The sequence below is a fragment of the Geotrypetes seraphini genome, chromosome 12, assembly GCF_902459505.1.
Source record: "Geotrypetes seraphini chromosome 12, aGeoSer1.1, whole genome shotgun sequence".
Classification (NCBI taxonomy): domain Eukaryota; kingdom Metazoa; phylum Chordata; class Amphibia; order Gymnophiona; family Dermophiidae; genus Geotrypetes; species Geotrypetes seraphini.
Genome location: NC_047095.1, coordinates 115,801,232 through 115,822,980, shown reverse-complemented (window position 1 = coordinate 115,822,980; position 21,749 = coordinate 115,801,232). Strand labels below are relative to the sequence as shown.

Below are 21,749 nucleotides of genomic sequence, written 5' to 3'. Positions count from 1 at the left end.
CGCAACTTCCTTAAGGGCTAGACTCCACACACGGCCGCATGTGCGAGAGACGTAGTCAAGAGAAAAGGGGTGGGGCCAGAGCGCCGCTGCTTCCCGCTGCGCAGGATGAAGGAGCTGGCACCCTTGTCACACTGATGTCCCGCCATGGCCCCGCTGATGTCCCGGCAGGTTTACTAGTACCGTAAGCACCGTAAGGAGGTAAGGAAGGAGATGTTAGGGCATGTAAAGTAAGGGCATGTAAACAGTACCCGGCGTATAAGACGACCCCCGACTTTGGGGAGGATTTTAAGGTACTGAAAAGTCGTCTTATACGCCGGCAAATACGGTACATCCTTTTATTCCTCAGCCCCTGTGCTAAAGTCCCACTCTTAGAAAACCCTGCACTTGACCTTCAGATCTTCTACGCATCTCTTTGTCCAGATTATGATTGGATTTAAATTAGAAGACTGATGATATCTACATGACTCTTGAGATAAGGGGGGAGGGATGAAGATTACAGTAGAGTGAGGGGAAAAAAAAGAAGAGATTGGCTGCAAATAGATAAAAGCATCCTTAATCTCACACGAGCACACTTGTAGCCAAATCAGCACTTTGTGTCACAAGACATACTCATCTACTGTATATCATTAACACTATACTCATCCATTCCACCAATTCCCACTCATCAGTGGACGAGCACCAGAACTTCCAAATTCTGTTTCAGGAGGGAGACATTTTGACAAGCCCTGATTTTGAACTCGCATCCCAAAGCAGTGTGGGATTTGTAGTCCCTGATTCTACCCATTGAACATTAATGCTGCAGGTCCCATAATGCACTGGGATGGGGATGCTAGAAATCTAGAGCCCAGCAGAGATGCCAAATCACCCAGTTCCAGGCTGAAGATTTTGTGACAGTCCCGTATTTCTGACCAGCCCATCACGGTGCATTATGGGACTGATTTCAGCGTGCAGGATCAGTCACCACAAATCCCACACTGCTTTGGGGGTGTAAGTTCAAAACAGGATTTGACAGTTTTGGGACTCTGTCTAGATTCTACACTTACGATTGGCAAACAAATCTTGAAAACCATCTAAGGGGGATATGCACAGTTACATACTTTATCTAGGATGAAATCCATGCTAACATCTGTTGACTAGAATAGTGGTACAGGGGCTGATTTTGCTGAAATTAGATTATTGTAACTCACTATACCTTGGTTTGACACAAGTAAAGAACAAGACCCTGCATCTACAGAAGTAATATTTGGTCTTAGTGAGATATATATATATATATATATATACTAGTGTTTAAGCCCGTTACATTAACGGGTGCTAGAATATAGCAGCATTTCCACCCTTCCCTGTGCAACAGCAGCATTTCCTGGCCTCTGTGCAGAAGCAGCATTTCCCCCCCCCCCCACACACACACTTCCCTGTGCAGAAGCAGCATTTCCCGCCGCCCCCTTCCCAGCTGCCGCGTTTAAATTGTGAGAAAAGCGCTGCATTGCGCTACCGCTGGCTTCAGCGTCTTCTGTCCACTGCGGCCAACCCTAGCGGAAACAGGAAGTAGTCGGAGAGGGCGGGCCGCAGTGGACAGAAGACGGCAAAAGCCAGCGTTAGCGCGGTGCAGCGCTTTTCTCAATTTAAACGCGGGTGAGCCGGCGAGAAGGAGGAGGCTTTGGCGGTGGTGGTTTTGGCGGTGAGTGAGGGTGGGAGGGGGCAGTCGCCGGCTGTGCTTTCCCGATCTGGCCGCCGCATACGCACTCTGACCACGGACCTACGGATCACAGATCACGCAGGTCTGAGTGCGCATGCGCGGCTAGCGTTTTATTATATAGGACTAGTCTTTAAGCCCGTTACATTAACGGGTGCTAGAATAGATGTGTCTTTCTCGCTCTCTCCTTGGCTGCTTTCTGTCTTTCTTTCTTTCTGTCTCTTTTTCCTCCGCTGTCCACCACCACCCCTTGCCAGCTCCCCTTGTCCAGCAGTAGCCCTTCTCCCTTCCTTTTATGTCCCCCGTGTCCAGCAGCACCTCTTCTGTGCTCCCCCTGTCCTTCTTCCCTGCTCCCTGGTCCATCAGCGCCCCTTACCTGCTCCCCCTGTCCAGCATGTTCATTTGCAGCCTCTTTCCTGTTCCCCCGTCCATCAGTACCTCTTCCGTGCTCCCCCTGTCCCTCTTCCCTGCTCCCCGGCCCATCAGCACCTCTTTTGTGCTCCCCCTGTCCCTCTTTCCTGTTCCCCCGTCCATCAGCACCTCTTCTGTGCTCCCCCTGTCCCTCTTCCCTGCTCCCCGGCCCATCAGCTCCCCCTGTCCAGCATGTTCGTTTGCAGCCTGGTGAGGATAGCGGCCAGCTGTAGTGAACCTCGCAGGCCGCTATGCACCTCAGTAGCAAGTTCCCTCTGATGCGATTGTGTACGTCAGAGGAAACGTGCTACTGAGTTGCTGAGCGGCCTGAGAAGTTTGTTACAGGCGGCCACTATTCTCACCAGGCTCCTTTAAAGAGCGGCGTCGGCAGCGGTACTGGGCGGCGATGATGCGGCTCTGGCGCTGCTGGGAGAGAGCTTGCCTGCAGCTTCCTCCAGAAGCAGCAGTTGGTGAGTGAGGGCGGGAGGAGGGGAGTGGCCAGAGTGTTCCCTGCCGCCGGGTTCTAAAATGGAACACGGCCACGGATCACACACCACGGCGGCAGGGAACACGAAACCCTTAGGGTTTTATTATATAGGATATAAATATTGGAAAGGAAGAAAATATTATTAATTGACACCCGCACATTTAGTGATATAAAAATACATTTAATTGTTTTGTTGACTCTGTACTTTGACCTCGAAACATTAAGTATTCAAATTGTGAACATCTCACTCATCCGTCTCCTCCCTATTTCCTGAAGAACACTGTGTATAATTGCTAGGCTTGTCATTATACGGAGAGAATTAAGTTCATGTAACGTAATTGAGTATGAATTTTAGGTAATTGAGTTCACAGTGATATTAGCAGCGAATGTGATGGTTTTAATGACAGGGCTTAAGTGGAGAGAGGTTATTAGTGCCACCCCAAGGCAACAGAGGGATAGGTGGCTTATCCAAAGCCACAAAGAACCTCGGTGGTATTTAAACTTGGACTCTTCGAACATACAAATAGCCATACTGGGTCAGACGAGTGTTCCATCTAGCTTAGTATCCTGTTCACCCAGACTTTATGAGATCAAATCCCAGTGCTGCTCCTTGTGACCTTGGGCAAGTCACTTAATCCTCCAGTGCCCACTGCTTTGAAGGTCAGCTTTGAAATACCAAAGCCACAAAAAGGCAGTATCCAAGTACCCACTCCCTTTCCCTCTCATCAAGCCCAGTATCCTGTGGCCAACCCAGGTCCCAAGTACCTGGCAGAAACCCAAAGAGTAGCAACATTCTAGAGCTGAGATTGTGATGTCATAATGCCTCATTCCACCAATGCCTAAGAGCCAACCTCGTCAGTGATGTCACAATGGCTTGTGCTCAGCTCACATAAGAATTACCATACTAGGACAGACTGGTAGAGCTGCCGCCTCTGCACCCAGAGGTTGCGAGATCAAATCCCGGTGCTGCTCCTTGTGACCCTGGGCAAGTCACTTAATCCTCCAGTGCCCACTGCTTTGAAGGTCAGCTTTGAAATACCAAAGCCACAAAAAGGCAGTATCCAAGTACCCACTCCCTTTCCCTCTCATCAAGCCCAGTATCCTGTGGCCAACCCAGGTCCCAAGTACCTGGCAGAAACCCAAAGAGTAGCAACATTCTAGAGTTGAGATTGTGATGTCATAATGCCTCATTCCACCAATGCCTAAGAGCCAACCTCGTCAGTGATGTCACAATGGCTTGTGCTCAGCTCACATAAGAATTACCATACTAGGACAGACTGGTAGAGCTGTTGCCTCTGCACCCAGAGGTTGCGAGCTCAAATCCCGGTGCTGCTCCTTGTGACCCTGAGCAAGTCTCTTAATCCTCCATTGCTTTGAATGCCAAAGCCACAAAAAGGCAGTATACTATTCCCTTCCCCTTTCCAACAGTGGCCTATCCAGTGGCAGAAAACCCAAGAGTAGAAACATTCCATGCTAATGATCCCAGGGCAAGCAGTGGCTTCTCCCATGTCTATCTCTAACCATTAGTCTACTTCTAAAACTTAAAGCAACATCAGGATTAATGGTAATGTTATCTGTATGTTTTGTTTTATACCTTATGATTTATGTTTTTTTGCAATCTGCTTTGGTATAAGCGGAATATACGTTTAAAAAAAAAAAAAAAGTGGGAAGGCCTGGAATGCTTTTCCATGGAAACTGATGCGGTTGAAAACAGTAGCAAAATTCCAAAAGGTGGATAAATACAGAGGGCCTGATGTTCAAGGTCATGCATGTAGGAAAAAAGAACCCGATGTTCAGCTACAAAATGGGGGGGGGTGATCGCTGCTAGGGGTAAGTAACCTTGAAAGAGATCTGGGGGTGATGGTAGACACAACATTGAAGGTGTCGGCGCAATGCGTGACGGCCTCAAGGAAAGCAAACCAAATGCTGGGTATCATTAAGAAGGGTATCACTGCCAGGACGAAGGAAGTCATCATGCCACTGTATCGTGCATCTGGAGTACTGTGTCCAGTACTGGTCGCTGTACCTCAAGAAGGACATGGCAGTACTTGAGGGAGTCCAGAGAAGAGCGAATAAACTGATAAAGGGTATGGAAAACTTCTCATATGCGGACAGGTTGAAAAAGCTGGGGCTATTCTCCCTGGAAAAGCGGAGACTTAGAGGAGACATGATAGAAACCTTCAAAATCCTGAAGGGCATAGACAGGGACAGATTCTTCACACTGTGGGGAACCACAAGTACAAGGGGGCACTCGGAGAAATTAAAAGGGGGCAGGTTTAGAACAAACGCTAGGAAGTTCTTTTTTACCCAGAGGGTGGTAGACAGGTGGAACGCGCTTCCGGGGGCCGTGATAGGACAGAGCGCGTAACAGGGCTTCAAAGAAGGTTTGGATAGGTTCCTAGACAATAAGGGAATTGAGGGGTACAGATAGGAGTAGAGGTAGGTTATAGGAATAGTCAGGGACCACAGCACAGGTGATAGACCTGGAGGGCCTGCCGCGGGAGCGGACCGCTGGGCGGGATGGACCTCTGGTCTGACCTGGCGGAGGGAAATTCTTATGTTCTTAAAGCCATTTTAAATGGCCAGGAGAGGCTTGCCTGGGGGTATTCAGTGGCACTTACAGTTCTATGAGCGTCAGGAGCAGCGCAGAGCATTCAGCACACCGGGGTGGTAAATGTCACGGAGAGCCAGCAAAGTTTCACGACACAGCCAGTTAGCCACTGAGGCCCGGATTCTGAAACTGGCGCCATGGTCAGCGGCTGCTTTTAAGGCATCCGCCGGTTGCGGCCCGGCAAAAGGAAGGCGCCGGAAATGTAGGCCAGGGTTTTCCGGCGCCTACATTTCCGGCGCCTACCTATGATGTGAATCGTGACTCCGTAAGTGCTTCACGCCGCTTCACGCCACTTCAGGTATTTTCCACGCCCACAAGGGGCGTTAGGCAGCCTAAAGCGCCTACGGAGTTGCGATTCCGGTGCTAATTTGTTAGGTGCTTTGAAATAGAGAATGACACGGTGGCAAAATTCATCACCGTCCCCGTCCCCACGGGAAATAATCCCATGCCATTTTTTAGTGTCTATTTCAACCTCAGTCCTTCTACACCAGCATTCTTCACAGCAAAGCTTGCGGGTCAGTGGTTGTGGCCATTCATACTCTGATTCTTATGTGAGCCAAGGATAATGAAGCCATTGTGACATCACTGATGAGGTTGGCTCTTAGGCACTGGTGGAATGAGGCATTATGACATCACAATATCTGCTCTGGAATGTTGCTGCTCAATCTCAGCATTCTTCAAAGCAAAGCTTGCGGGTCAGTGGTTGTGGCCATTCATACTCTGATTCTTATGGGAGCCAAGGATAATGAAGCCATTGTGACATCACTGATGTGATTGGCTCTTAGGCACTGGTGGAATGAGGCATTATGACATCACAATATCTGCTCTGGATACCAGAGACTGTCATTCTCTAGTGTCTGTTTCAATCTCGGTCCTTCTACACCAGCATTCTTCACAGCAAAGCTTGCGGGTCAGTGGTTGTGGCCATTCATACTCTGATTCTTATGGGAGCCAAGGATAATGAAGCCATTGTGACATCACTGATGAGGTTGGCTCTTAGGCACTGGTGGAATGAGGCATTATGACATCACAATATCTGCTCTGGAATGTTGCTGCTCAATCTCAGCATTCTTCAAAGCAAAGCTTGCGGGTCAGTGGTTGTGGCCATTCGTACTCTGATTCTTCCCTCTCTCCTTAAAGAATGACATGAAGATGATTTCCCGCGGTTATCCGTGGGGACGGGAACGGTGATGAATTCTGTCACCGTGTCATTCTGTACTTTGAAACTCGGTTGAAACGACATTTTATTTTTTATGGAGTTTGGGCGCCTACCGAGCTTTTCCTGGCCAGCTCCCTAGCACTGAATATCAGCCCCTTATGAGTTTTCTATTTTGAAGGTGCTTTACACGATTGCTCACAGTGGCATGCATTTTTGCCAGTCTGGCCACCCTTGTAAACATTCGAGACTTGATGTCCTGCGTCTCACCACACCCTCACGATTTTCTCAGAAACAAGGTAGAGTAGATTTTGGGAGGCTCTAGAAAACCAGTGGAGACCAGACAAGGATCCAAGGTAATTGCTGGGTGTACATATAAATAACCTTTGAAGAGGGGAGGTTTTTTTTAACAGGAGACCTCAGAGCATCCCTTGGATTAAGAGCCAGTGTGAGATCAGAGCTAGAAGGGACCGGACTGTCCATCTATTTAGTTTCTCTGGAAAGAGATCGGCCGATAGAAAAAACCATGAGCAAGATTATCCTGTGGGGTTTGGTCGCCCTCCTGTGGGTTCAGTTTGGTAAGTAAACTAACAAACATTTGTGAAAACCTCTTACACGTGTGGTCCCCAAAGCAAGTGTCAGCAGCTTTAGATTAAAAGCAAAGAAAGGTTTTCTTTTGAGACTGGAAATATATATATATAAAATTTTTAAATTCTGCATCTACTGTAAAGGAAAATTTTTAGGAAATTGTTGAAAACTTATTTGTTCAAGAAAATTTTTTAAAAATTTAATTCTGTATTTCAGTTTTTGTACAATTCTCTTTGATTCTGTAAACCGCATAGAACTGTAGGGGGTTTGTGGTATTTTACTCCTTTACAATGCCGTAATAGGGTTTATAGCGCTGGCCGCAGCGGTAACAGCGCGGGCGCTCACGGGAGTTCTATGAGCGTCAGAGCTGCTAGTGCGGCTTTGTAACAGAGGGGGTTAAGATCATAAGAATTGCTGTTGCTGGGTCAGACCAGTGGTCATTGTGTGCAGCAGTCCGCTCACGCGGCGGCCCTTTGGTCAAAGACCAGTGCCCTATTTGAGTCTAGCTTTACCTGTGTATGTTCTGGTCCAGCAGGACTTTATCTAACCTTTTCTTGAATCCCTGAAGGGTGCTTTCCCCTATAACAGCCTCTGGAAGAGCGTTCCAGATTTCTACCACTCTGTGGGTGAAGAAGAACTTCCTTACATTTGTATGGAATCTATCCCCTTTTAACTTTAGCGAGTGCCATTTTGTTCTCTTCACCTTGGAGAGGGTGAACAATCTCTCTTTCTCTACTAAGTCAATTCCCTTCAATATCTTGAATGATTTGATCATGTCCCCTCTCAGTCTTCTCTTCTCAAGGAAGAAGAGGACCATTTTTTTTAGTCCCTCGTTGTACGGCAACTCCCCCAGTCCCTTAACCATTTTTGTCGCTCTTCTCTGGACCCTTTCCAGTAGTACTATGTCCTTTTTCATGTACGGCGACCAGTGTTGGATGCAGTATTCCAGATGGGGGCGTACGATAGCTTGGTACAGTGGCACAATAACCTTCTCAGATCTGTTTGTGATCCACTTCTTAATCATTCCTAGCATTCTGTTGGCCTTTTTTTGCCACTGCTGCGCATTGCGTGGACGGTTTCATTGACTTGTCTACAAGTACTCCCAAGTCTCTTTCCCGGGGGCTTTCTCCCCCCCCCCAATTCATACATAACGTTTTTATTAAAGTATAAAAAGAAACAATATTCTGTACAATTGTCATTTTATAAATACAAATATACAGAGCAAGGACCAACAAAACCCCTGCCTCCCCTCCCCTTCACATATATCCCCTCTACTATTAAGGAAATTGAACAAGCCAAATTATTACAGAATGCTACAGAATACTGCAGTCACACATGACAGGAATAGTGTTAGGGGAGTGCCCACTGGTCAGAGAGAGCCCTAAGCTAGCTGGAAGCTAAAGAAGCACTGCCTGGGTTTTTGCAGTCCCCAGTTATGTCTCTAGCAGGATATATAGTTCAAATCTGATATATTCTAATAACAAAATAGAAATAAAATTATTTTTTCTACCTTTATTGTCTGCCCATTTTGTTCATGTTTATCCCAGTTTATGCTTTCTTCTGTCTTTTCTTAATTTTCTTTCCAAAGTCTTCAGTCTATCTGCCAATTCTGTCCATTCCCGTCTTCTACCTATTACTCCAATATCCAGAACTTCCTTTTTCTTCTTACTGCATCCACCCCGTGTCCAGCATCTCCCACCCACTCAATCAAGTCTGCTTTTTTCCTTCATCCTACAACCTCCATGCCCAGCATCTTCCTGTGCTCTTTTTTTCTTCTTCCTGTTGCTGAGCCAGCCAGCCAACCCACTATCTTCCCCCATCCCATTCCAGTACCTTCCCTCTTTTCCCCATCTTAATCCAAGAGATACCTTCCATCACCCTACTCCCTCTATTCCTTATTCAGCATCTTCTCCTTGTCTCCCTATTCCTCCTTCACCATGTCCAGCATATCCCCTCTGTCTCCCTATTTCCTCTACCCATGTTCAACATCTTACTTCTGTCTTCATACTTCACCCTCGTGTTCAGCATTTTCCATGTCTCTCTGCCCCCTGCAAGGTCCAGCATCTGTCTTTGTGTCCCTATTCTTCCAACTCCCACCTAGTTCCAATAACTATCCTCCCCCAAGGGGATCCACCATTTCCCTTCTGTCACACCAATCCCCCCCCCTGGGTCTACCATCCCCTTCCCACAACATGTATATCACATTTTTCCCTCTCCTCATAATCCAGCATCTCTTATTCCCTCCCTTGGCTGCTGGCCCCGATCCACTCTTCCAGCACTCGATTGCTATCAGCCCTGCCTTCGACCCTGGTCCTGCTAAACTAGGCAGCAATAACAAAGACAAAACCTACCCTACCTTCAATTGTGGTCCCGCTAAATCAGACAGCAAGAATGAAGACAGAAGCCGCGGGACCTTTCCTCTTGACTGCATTGCTATTCGCTATAAGCTCTGCCGGTCTCAATCCTGCCCCTCAAAACCAGGAAGTCACTTCAGAGGGGGGGGGGGGGGGGGGCCGGATCAAGATCGGCAGAGCCTATAGCAATACAAGCAAGTGGAAAAGTCCTGTGGCTTCTGTCTTTCTTTTTGCCCTTTAATCCATCCCTGCCAGCACCACTGCAGTCGGGGCGCCCACTGCTATACACCCGGCAGGAAATTTAACCGTGTTGATCTCGCCGGACCTGCGCAAACCGGCAGGAATTTTCTGCGGACCGGCAGTTGAAGAACACTGGTCTAGATGATAAAGGATTTTAGTGCTCAACCCGATGAGTGAAAGTTCAGTGGAATGGTGTTGACGGAATCCAGTCTGGTTTGGATGTAGAACTTTTGTTTGTTCAACGAAGTCTGAAATTTGTCGAAAGACAATTTTCTCAATGAGTTTAGCCAAGAAGGGAATATTTGCAATTGGGTGATAATTAGAGGCATCGAGTGAACGATTTTACGGTCTGTAATTATTGGGTAAATGATTGATTCTTTCCATATTTTGGGAACTATTCCTGTAACCAAACTGGTATAGACCAGATTTAAAATATCGGGACCAAAAAAATGAGAAAAAGCATTTCAGTATGGATGGTGGAAGAATTTCAGAATTGGAGCCTTTTGGGTTTAATGAACTCAAAGTTCTCTGAAGGTCTTGGACTCCACATAATGGCTTCCAAGGAGATGACATGGTGCAGGAAAGGGCCTCCGACTTGGTGGTGGTGGGGAGGGGGGGGGGGCACTGGGTGTCTTCTGGATTCTGACACTGTTACAAGGCCCCCTGGATTGAAATGATTAGACTATCTTCAGGGATATTGGTTTTTAATCTCATGCATTGTCCTCATCCTCCACTGTGTTTCTTCCCCTTACAGGAGAACAGCTAACGTGCATAAAATCTAAAGTGAGCCAGGGGTCGACCTCAGATAAAATTTCAATAGAGAGATGCAAATTTGACCACAACTGCGCCACTATTAAAAAGGAAACAAGTGAGTAGCATAATCTCTCCTTCCTCTCTGCGTAGCCTTCCCCTCTCCCATTTCGCTCCTTCCTCTATCCAGGTTTGAACTCTGGCTGCTGTTATCTCTCCTTATGACCCACCTCCCAATACACTTCATTCATGAGGTTAAAGTTGCAGTTTTTAATCGGTTGCATATTCATGACATTACCTGAGCTGGTTATCTGGTCAGTCATTTCACCTGCACCCCAAGCTTGCTGTCTCGGGCCAGCCCAGTTAGGGTGGCAGCTGTCCAGTCCACAACTGATGTTCTCTGCTAGCGAAACCAGTCACAGCCTGCCTAGATAATCTGCTCTGGGTACGGCAGAACACCCCTGCGCTCCATTTTCTAACCTATTCACACTGCTCACATGTCCCTAGCCCTTGACCTCACACATCTGCAAAGACACCAAGGGTGGCCCATCGGAAAACTGGAGATAGACCTCTGCTAAGCTTGAGACAGAAGGCCAAAGAGTGAGGTTCTTCTCTTGGGCAAAATCCATGCCTAACACCAATTCTAGCAGATGTACAGTACATTCCAAAAAAGTGTTTCTATCACCCCTTTGAGAAAAACATTACTCCTTGGCCTTTAGTCTCATGCATCTCTGTACCCCTTTAGTCTCACCCTTAGCATTTCTGCACCCCTCTAAAGGGGGTGCATTAAAAAGAAGGTGAAATTTCTCCATCCCCTATTTCAGAGGGGTAACAGTACCCTTGCCTTCTTGAGCACTGCAGCCCATAGACTTTCTTCTATCTGCTTGTATCTTCTAATATATTTCTGGGTTTTCCTGTAGCTAAGAGAACAGGATTTAATGCTTCAGTTAGCTAGCAAACACTGGAAACGGCGTTCTGAAAGCATTGTAACTGACGTAACACTTCAGAAAACTCCCTGACAGCACCAGGAGATTAACCGTAATTTTTGAAAAATTCTTTTTCCACCAGACAAAACGACTACCTCCATTGAGAAGAAATGCGTCAATCATTTGAAGTGCAAAATGAATGACTCTGAAATCGTGGGGTCGCTCAACTATACTGTAACCACCGTATGCTGCAAGGAAGACCTCTGCAACAAAGGAAGTTAAATGTGGAATAGGAGACACTGAGTTTACCCTGCGCATCTCGCTAGCACGGATCTTTAGTACGTTGCGTAAACATTTAGAATATAGTAGAGTCTGGCTTCTCCGACCTTTGTTTATCTGACAAGGCCCCGGTGATGTCACCGCTATTGTCATTAAGATGCGTGGTTTCTCTTCCTCTTCTTTGATGATGCATTTAGATGAGCAGCAGCAAGTTTTGGATCTGAGATTGGGGAGGGGGGGGGGGGGGTTAACCTGGGACCCCGCTTTCTCAGCACCCCCTGACCCGAGATCCTGTTTCTCTGCCAAGGCTCAGTATTTCTGCTAAAAAAAAAAAAAAGTCTACTTTAGAACAAGCCAACAAAATAGCACAGAGGGCTTCAATGAACATAATAACAATAACCTTACTGGGTCTGACCAATGGCCCGTCTAGCCCAGAATTCCATCTTCACAAGTACCTGGCAAAACCCCAGAGTCGATATTGTGACATCATAATGCCTCATTCCACCAAAGCCTAAGAGTCAACCTCATCGGTGATGCTATAATGGCTTGACTGACCTATAATTGGCTTATATATGAACATAAGAACAACCTAGCCCAGTATCTCATCTTCATGGTGGCCAAGCCAGATCACAATGTCCCACTGGTACTTCTAGACTTCAGCAAAGCCTTCAACACCATTCTCATGGAGATGATGCGGTATATAAACTTAAGGTTTAGATTAGATTAGATTAGATTGACCATCCCATCCTCATTACATGACTCACTGAGTTTGGCATCTGAGATGTCGCATTGCACTGGTTCACTTCCTTCTTAATGTAAGAACATAAGAATAGCCCTACTAGGTCAGACCAATGGTCCATCTAGCCCAGGGATCTCAAAATCCCTCCTTGAGGGCCTTAATCCAGTCGGGTTTTCAGGATTTCCCCAATGAATATGCATTGAAAGCAGTGCATGCACATAGATCTCATGCATATTTATTGGGGAAATCCTGAAAACCCGACTGGATTGCGGCCCTCAAGGAGGGACTTTGAGACCCCTGATCTAGCCCACTATCCCATCTTCACGGAGGCCAATCCAAGTCACAAATACCTGGCAAAACCCCAAAAAGTAACAGCATTCCGTGCCACTGATCCAGGGCAAGCAGCGGTTTCCCATAGATCTGTCTCAACAGCAGACTCCGGACTTTTCCCTCCAGGAACTTGTCAAAATGTTTTTTTAAACCATCAACATTAACCACTCATATTACAGCCTCTGTCTTTATTGCTTTTGCTGGACTGCTTATGGTCCACTTTGTCCCTTGTGCTGTTTGCTTTAAAACAAGCATATGTGCTATACTGTCAATGGTTTATTACTGAATACTATTAATAAACAATATTTGAAAAGCAGATACTGTGTGCCTTTTATTGATGCAATAAGTATGGATTAATCATGTTTTCGGTATTATCCAACTTTGCAGTTATCCGACAATGAATCGGTCTTGATTAGGTCAGATAATCATGACTCTACTAGCATACATTATATGTGCTTGTGTAAGAACATACAGTATAGGTGGAAATTGTAAAGTTCTGCCTAAATGGTATTCTATAAATACTGTGACCAGGTAAGGCCTGGACTGAATTAGCCAGAGTCTTGACCAGGGTCATCCAAACCTCAGCTGAGCAGCTGAGCGAGGCATGGAGAATAGAGGGATGTCTGCATCAAATAAAAATGTCAAGAAAAATGTTCAGTGTGAATTATTTCTTTATTTTCTTCCGTATATTCTGGTGCAATGCAAAACAACACAAAACTTTCACTGGTGGCTAAACAGCCCATTAGCCTACCATGCTTTATCAGCTTTACCGTTCAAACAAATAATTTGGCAATTTTTCCACAGCTGGTCTCAGGAGCAATTCTTGGGGTGTATTCAGCTTACCACTCTGAGCATGGCATTCTTCCTACCCTTAAAGAGCTGGGTTGTTTAGATCCCCTGCCCGATAATTCCAACAATTCATGGCAAATCCAAACTCCCAAAATACGTGCTTTCACCACATTATCAGAAACAGCATATTTCTGTCTTGCCTCTTTCCAAGGGTTCAGGTAGACCAGGGGTGTCAAAGTCCCTCCTCAAGGGCTGCAATCCAGTCGGGTTTTCAGGATTTTCCCAATGAATATGCATGAGATCTATTTGCATGTACTGCTTTCATTGTATCCTAATAGATCTCATGCATAGTCATTGGGGAAATCCTGAAAACCTGACTGGATTGGGGCACTCGAGGAGGGACTTTGACACCCCTGAGGTAGACTCAGAGTTTGTGGCTGCCTTCATTGCACAGAGACCACATCTTTTTCTCTAACCCTGGGCTGATTGTCTCTAGGTTTACCTGTGTTTCTTTGGCTCTTTGCTGCTGAGCCTGGATAGCTTCCCTGCTGATTAGCCCTGCCCCAGCTGGGCTGACTGCAGGAGCTAATCCATTTTGGGGATTTGCTACCCCCTGCCTGGTGCCTGATGGGACATGTAGTACTTTGCTCTTAGCAGTTCCTAAACTAGAGCTGGGAAAGTATAATCGTGTCAAATTAGGGCTGCCTTTCCTTTGGGGTATATTCTGCAGGGCTGTTTTCCCCAAAGGTGTCAATAGTGTGGTTACAATGAGCAAGGAGGGCAAAGTCCTTTCCAGGTGAGGACTCCACCCCATCCCCGGAGAAATAGACGTCTCCTCTAGAAGCATCAATGTTCTCTTTACACCACTCCATTCCATTACTGGCCACCACAAAGACGGGTTCCTGATACTTATTACGGAAATAGCTCATCGCCTTCTCCGGGTAGGTCTTGTCTGCCACAACTCTTTTCCATGTGTTGAGCATTACATTGATGTAGTCTCCCCTTATGTGCATAAATTACAGAATTCCATAAGTTACATGCAGGGCTGGCTCAAGGGACAGTGGCATTCTGAGCCACATTTTGCTTTGCCATTCCCCCCCCCCATCTCACAATCTGGTATCTCTCCCTCCACCTTCCCCCCTCCCCCTGCTTGTGTTTCAGTATCTCGCCCTTTCTCTCAAGTGTTCCCCCCCTCTCCTGCTGGACCATTGGTTCAGGCTGATGGCGATAAAGGGCGTCAAAATCCCAATCTGGCTTCTATCCTTCTAGGAGTCTGAAGGTAGACCAGACTGGGATTTGGTGCTCTGAGTCAGTGCCTCACCTGGTCTATAGGTGAAGTCAGCGCTGGATCCTGGGCAAGTCACTCAGTCCTCCATCAGAGCTGTGTGCGGGTAGCACACTGAGACGCTTGAAGCAGTAATACGGCATGGAGAGCTGAAGAACAGATTTTCTTTGGCTCAATGCAGATGGGGGGAGAGTGTGGGACGGTGGCTAGCGTTATAGCCTCAGCACTCTGATGTTAAGGGTTCAAATCCCACACTGCTCCCTGTGATCCTGGGCAAGTCATTTAATCCCCCATTGCCCTAGGTACATTAGATAGATTATGAGCCCAGAAGGACAGACACAGAAAAATGCTTTAATACTTGAATAAATTCATGTAAACCATTCTGAGCTCCCTTGGGAGAACAGTATCGAAAACTGAATAAATAAATAGTGTGAATCATTTCAGCCTCTGATAGTCAGAGCTGCTATTGTGATGTCATAATGCCTCAGTCCACCAATGCCTTAGAGCCAACCTCATCAGTGATGTCAGAATGGCTTGATTGTCCTACACTTGGCTCACTTTTACTACACTTCAATTTCTAGAGTGGCACAGTGGTTAGAGCACCCTGACCCTGTGAGTTCAAACCCACAGTTCTACCATTGAGCCACTGCATTTCTTGATATGGCTGTGCTCTTCAGCCCCTTCTGACTTATGCAAATAAGGTCCCACAGCGAGTCTGTGCACATGGTTCCGCATCCCACATAGGCCGCTCTTGACTGTTTACTATGTTGATCACTGTACATTCAGATGAGAGAGCGTGTATGAACATGAGCGGGCAGCAGAGGGTGCTCTTTGATCAAGAACTGTAGGAAAACCAGCTTTCAGCAGAGGGCACTATTTGATCAATAACTACAGGACAATCAGATTTCAGAAAGCTGGTGATTGATTAAGAAGGGTCACTGCTGCCACACCATCACCAGTGCTTGGTCCACATGGAGCTGCTGCCTCTAACTCAGTCCATGGAGGTGGACTTCCTGCAATTTATACTACTACGACTAGTATTTATCATTTCTCTAGCACTGAAAGGCATATGCAGCGCTGTACATTTAACATTCAATAGACGGTCCCTGTTCAGAAGAGCTTACAATCTAATTTGGACAGACAGACAAGACATCTCGAGGTTGGAGAAGTTTTTGGCAGAAGGAATAGTATGATGGGTATAAGTATCTGGCAGTGGAGTTAACAGTTGAAAGCAGCTTCTAAAAAGTGGGCTTTTAGCTTGGATTTGAACACCGCTAGGGGTCCTTCAGATGCGGCCCAGAGCGTGTCAGGACTTTCCAAAACCCGGACAAATGCCGGGTCATGTCCAGGTTTCCCCGGACGTCTGGTAACCCTACTCCAATGTTGAGCCCCAGACAAATGTCTACGTCACCACGACGTCGTTAACAGTAAGCTGGCACCGCAGGGTTTTTGTTTTCCAAATAATGGTAGTTTTTATAGTGCAAACGTTTTTGAACTGGGTGGTCTGTAATTTCACCCTGTCTAAAGATAATCTCATTCCACTCAGCACATAAACATAGATAGTAAGAGCAAATAAAACTACAAAATCACTTTGAAATTCCAAGTTATTTCAAGCATTTTCCCTACCTGTCCCCGTGGGCTTACACTCTATCTAATGTACCTGAGGCAGTGGTCATAAGGAGTAGTATGGAATTGAGCGCACAACCTCAGGAGGATAAGGCTATTGCATCACACTCTCCTTCAATGCAAGAGCAGAAGTGAGTCATGTGACATCACTGAAGAGGTTGGCTCTTATTGGTGGAATGAGGCATTATGACATCAGGGAAAGCGACTGGGCCTTGTGTACCGCCTTTTTTTGTAGTTACACAACCATATTCAAAGTGGTTTACATACAGGTACTTCAAGCATTCTTCCTGTCTGTCCAAGTGGGCTCACAATCTATCTAATGTACCTGGGGCAATGGGGGAGGGGGGGATTAAATAACTTGCCCAGGGTCATAAGGAGCAGTGTGTGATTTGAACCCGCAGCCTCAGGGTGCTGAGATTCTTCAGAGGTTAAAAAGATGCTGAGGCACAACACCGCACTCTCCTCTTTCGCAGAGGTTAAAAAAAAAATCCCACCTGACCTTCATGTTGGACTCAAAGCTTTGTTGCGGCCAACGGTGCAAACCTTTTTCATCTCTGCCGAAGCTCTGAGCACGCTGGCCTACGCCAATTCCTTTGGGTGGCAGCCTTTGCCAAGTAATTGTTACCTATTATAATGCTGCTCTCTTTGGGTTCTACCGAGAGATTTCTCTGAATCGTTTCTCCTTGTCCCCCTAATCTTAAATTCTGGCCATTCCCGGCACCAGGGCATTCTGCATTTTCTCTGTGGGCCTGCTAAAAAGTTCCTGGCACTTTCTCTAAAGAACAACACGAGTTAGGAGTTAGGACGGCTGATTACTCTGAGGTTTTGATGACATTTACTTTTTCCCCTTAAGTCTCATTTTTTTATAAGGCTTCTCTGTTTGTGGCTTAAGCTCGGTATGTGCATTTCCCCTACGTTGTGGTTTCCTGTTCTGCTGCTGTGATTTTTGTGACTTGACGATCGAACGCCTTTGCTTATTTCCCAGTGAGCATTAACTGGGTTACTTGATATCATTTTTGCAGTGTGTTGGTCGAACAGCATGAACGGGGAGGCCCTCTGGCACAGCCGTCCACTCAGCACTCTCCCTGCCATCCAAGAAGTCAGTCCGAGGTAGAAGTTGCAGCTCTGAATCAACAGGGATTATTTAAACTCTGATGATCAGGCAAATGGGACAAATATTTCAGAGCAAACTATTTATGTGAATTGCTTTTCTCCAGATAACGGACGCAAAAATGTTTCGTAAGAACATAAGAATCGTCATACTTAGGGTTACAGCTGTCTGAGAAAACCTGGACATGCCCTCTTTTTAGAGGACTCTCCAGATGCCTGGAGGGATTTCCAAAACCCAGCAGTTTGTCCAAGTTTTTGAAATCCCCAGCTCAGGGCTTCGTCTGGAGGCCTTATGCGCATGCACAGACGTCGATGCACTGAGGTCATACACATGCATGCATGCATACTTACATGTGAGGGCATTGCATCGATGTCTGTGCATGCACAGAGGGCTCCAGTCATGGCCCCAAGCTTGGGGAAGGAAAGTGGAGGTATGTGTGTGGGAGGGGCTGGGGCGGAATGGGGCGGGGCTGGAGACAGAACAGGGTGGAGCCAGGCGTCCTCTGTTTTTTATTTAGAATATTGTGTACAAATTCTGGAGGCCGCACCTTCAAAAAGATATAAAAAGGATGGAGTCGGTCCAGAGGAAGGCTACTAAAATGGTCGGTGGTCTTCATCATAAGACGTATGGAGACAGACTTAAAAGATCTCAATCTGTATACTTTGGAGGAAAGTGAGCAGGAAAGGGGAGATATGATAGAGATGTTCAAATACCTACATGGCGTAAATACGCACGAGTCGAGTCTTTCATTTGAAAGGAAGCTCTGGAATGAGAGGCATAGGATGAAGTTAAGGGGCGACAGGCTCAGCAGTAATACTTTTTTACAGGAAGGGTGTTAGATGCGTAGAACAGTTTCCCAGAAGATGTGGTGGAGACAGACATTTGTCTGAATTCAAGAAGGCATGGGATAGGCATCTCTTAGAGAGAGGAAGAGATAATGGTTACTGCGGACGGGCAGACTGGATGGGCCATTTGGTGTAGAGGGAATAGAGAGTGGGGAAAGAAGACAAGGAGGGGCTAGGAAGAAAAAAAAAATAGGGGAAAGTGATAAATAGAGGGAAAAGAGTGTGGTCTAGATGATGGGCTGAGGGAAGGGACTGGTTGGACAAAAGTGCTATGGATGGCCTGAATGGAAGGAGGAAAAGAGAGAGCATGATGCCCTGCTCTTGATATTTAGATACAGACTGGTCATGCTGATCTATTTTGTTTTTTCTTTTCGGGTGTGGGGGAAGTTCTTGTGAGTTATGAGTTCAGCATCCCCCCCCCCCCCACATCATTTTCTAAAGTTGGCTCCTAAGGCCAGAGACGTGTGGCATCAGTCCACGCAACCTGGAAAGATGAAGGGATTGCTAAACGGAGGAGAAAATCTGGGCAGGCTTTATGCTCCTCCTCCCGCCAACCAATCCCATCTCGGAGTGAGCAGAAATCAAGAGTTCTCCAGGTGTGGCGATGGCAAGGTTATGAGTCAGGAATCCCCTGCACAGGGTGTCTGAAAATGCAACAGCCTAGGTCCTCTATCTGGCAGCTGGGCTTCAACGCCAAGAAATGTAAGGTCATGCATCTCGGAAATGGAAATCCATGCAGAACTTACACCCTGAATGGAGAAACTTTGACCAAGACTACAGCAGAACGAGACTTGGGAGTGATCATCAGTGCAGACATGAAGACTGCCACTCAAGTGGAGAAGGCTTCATCTAAGGCACGGCAGATGATGGGTTGTATCAAGAGAAGTTTCGTCAACAGGAAGCCTGAGGTCATGATGCCATTATACAGAGCCATGGTGAGATCTCATCTAGAATACTATGTGCAATTCTGGAGGCCACATTACCGTAAAGATGTGCTCAGAATTGAGTCGGTTCAGCAGATGGCCACCAGGATGGTCTCGGGGCTAAAAGGTCTCTCGTACGAAGAAAGACTGAACAAATTGCAGCTCTATACTCTCGAGGAGCGTAGGGAGAGGGGAGACATGATTGAGACATTTAAGTACATCACGGGACGGGTCGAGGTGGAAGATGATATCTTTCTTCTCAAAGGACCCTCGAACACAAGAGGACATCCGCTCAAACTCAGGGGAGGGAAGTTTCGTGGAGACGTCAGGAAGTACTTATTCATGGAACGAGTGATAGAGCATTGGAACAAGCTTCCAGTACAGGTGATCGAGGCCCACAGTATCCCAGACTTCAAGAATAAATGGGATACCTATGTGCGATCACTGCGAGGGTCATACCAATGAATAGGGTCGCTAGGATATAGACTTAATAGAGCAGGTCAGTAGAGTTAAGGGGCCAGTAGACTTAAAAGGGGGTCAATGGTATGGGCAGACTTGATGGGCTGTAGCCCTTATCTGCCGTCATCTTTCTATGTTTCTATGTTTCTAGATGTTAAAGACTCGGAAGCAAATTGCCTTCCCTCTCTTGAAGAGCTGCCTGGGAGGGATATCCTTGGCTCAGCACAGATTTCAGTCTCCACCCTCCCCTCTCAGCTGCAAATTCTGACTGCCCCAGCCAAGCCAGTTACTAATACCAAGGCATTCTGTGGGCTTTGAATGGAAGATTCCAGACCAGCCACTTCTAGACACTCCTCTTTGCTAAATCAGTTTAAAAACAGACACAGAAACAACTCAAGATGACATTTCTGATCACGCCACACTCTTGGTTACTTTCTCCTTGGAGTATCCCAAAAGTATTGTTTTGAAAAATTATTTCTTGAAATAAGATTTCTCGTTTGGTGGCCAGAAATTGCAAATGTTTCCAGATGTGTGTAGAAGTAGCCAATATCGATGAAGAACATATGATTTGCCACTGCTGGGTCAGACCAGTGGTCCATCGTGCCCAGTAGTCCGCTCACGCGGCGGCCCTTAGGTCAAAGACCAGTGCCCTATTTGAGTCTAGCCTTACTTGCGTATGTTCTGTTCCAGTAGGAACTTATCCAACCTTGTCTTGAATCCCTGGGGGGGTGCTTTTCCCTATAACTGTCTCCGGAAGAGCGTTCCACATTTCTACCACTCTCTGGGTGAAGAAGAACTTCCTTACGTTTGTACAGAATCTTTTCCCTTCTAACTTTAGCGAGTGCCCTCTCGTTCTCTCCACCTTGGAGAGGGTGAACAATTTCTTCAATATAAATCTCGAGTATTATCATTGGGTGCAACTTTTTTCTAAAATTTCCAGCAAAATGTTTGGTTACCTGTCTAGCGTATGTTTTTTTTTGAACCTGATGTTAGAGATTTCTGTTAGATAAAGAGCTGGTTGTTCATGCAAAAACTTAATAATATAGCATGAGTAATACAGGCATTTTATTTCCTTGAATTTTTTCTATAATTAATTTGTTTGGATGTCTCCACTTTTCTCCTTTCTTTTGAATACTGTATGTATTATAAACTGTTATATTCAAATACATTTTTTTTTAAAAACCCCCAAACAACCAGACACAGACTTTGCAAAGGGTTGACTCATCCATCACTCAGTGCCTTTTTGCTTATAAAGCGTCTGCAAGCCCAGCAGAGCTATACAATAGCATATGGCAGACACAGGAGCCACCTTTTCAAAATTATCATGGTACTAAACCCAATGGAAATGAACTGTCCTTGGATACAATCCAGGAGTTTGTCAATAAGTATGGAAACCCAACCAAGTCGTGAATGTGCAAGACCGGAGGATTAGGACTTCGATGGGAAGATAGGACTTCAATGGGAAACCAAGGTGGCAAGGGGGCCCCTTCTGGTTATTCAGACAGGTCGTGACCTGTTTGGGCCGTCGCGAGAGCGGACTGCTGGGCAGGATGGACCTATGGTCTGACCCGGCGGAGGCACTGCTTATGTTCTTATTGGGGCTGTTCATGTATCCATGACAACCCTTCAGATTTAGACAAACTACAGATGAACAGTATTTACATAGTCCTCTAGATTAGAAAATAGCGAATAGGAAGGGTTTGGCAAGAAAACAGTCTATCTACCCCTCGATACCACATTTTGAACATTTTTCTTTTTGCAAAATGAGCCTCAGAGTAAATTTCCTATTTAGGAGTAACATTCTTATTCATTATGGATGCCTTAAAAACCAGACTACCTTGCCTTCTCTGAGGACAGGTTTGAGAATCCCCCGAGCACTGGGATAAAATCAGGACTGGATACTTAGGCGTCGGAACAGGAGAGGTCACAGGGGACATGGCCTCCCCAAACATTGGCAGTCAGAAGAGTCAGTTGTGGTGCCTATCTCTTCCTGGCCACTGTAATTTTTTAATCTTCGGGCAGCCGCTGCACATAAGGTTTTCCAGAGTTTAGTTGACTAAATCTGGACCCATAGACCTGCCCCCAGGCCCACCCTGTTACGCCCATGTCATGCCCCAGCCCCGCCCCTCAACCTGTTCTCATCGGGA

The 21,749-nt window shown here is 46.4% G+C and overlaps 1 protein-coding gene across 1 annotated transcript; it reads left to right on the top strand.

Annotated features, from left to right (window-relative positions):
• Positions 1-6,391: 6,391 nt before the first annotated feature.
• LOC117346811 (sperm acrosome membrane-associated protein 4-like) lies at positions 6,392-12,415 on the top strand. The gene is made up of 3 exons (XM_033916929.1): positions 6,392-6,936; positions 10,295-10,408; positions 11,359-12,415. The coding sequence occupies exons 1-3, from the start codon at positions 6,885-6,887 to the stop codon at positions 11,496-11,498; spliced, it is 306 nt and encodes a 101-aa protein (XP_033772820.1). The 5' UTR covers positions 6,392-6,884; the 3' UTR covers positions 11,499-12,415.
• Positions 12,416-21,749: the final 9,334 nt, after the last annotated feature.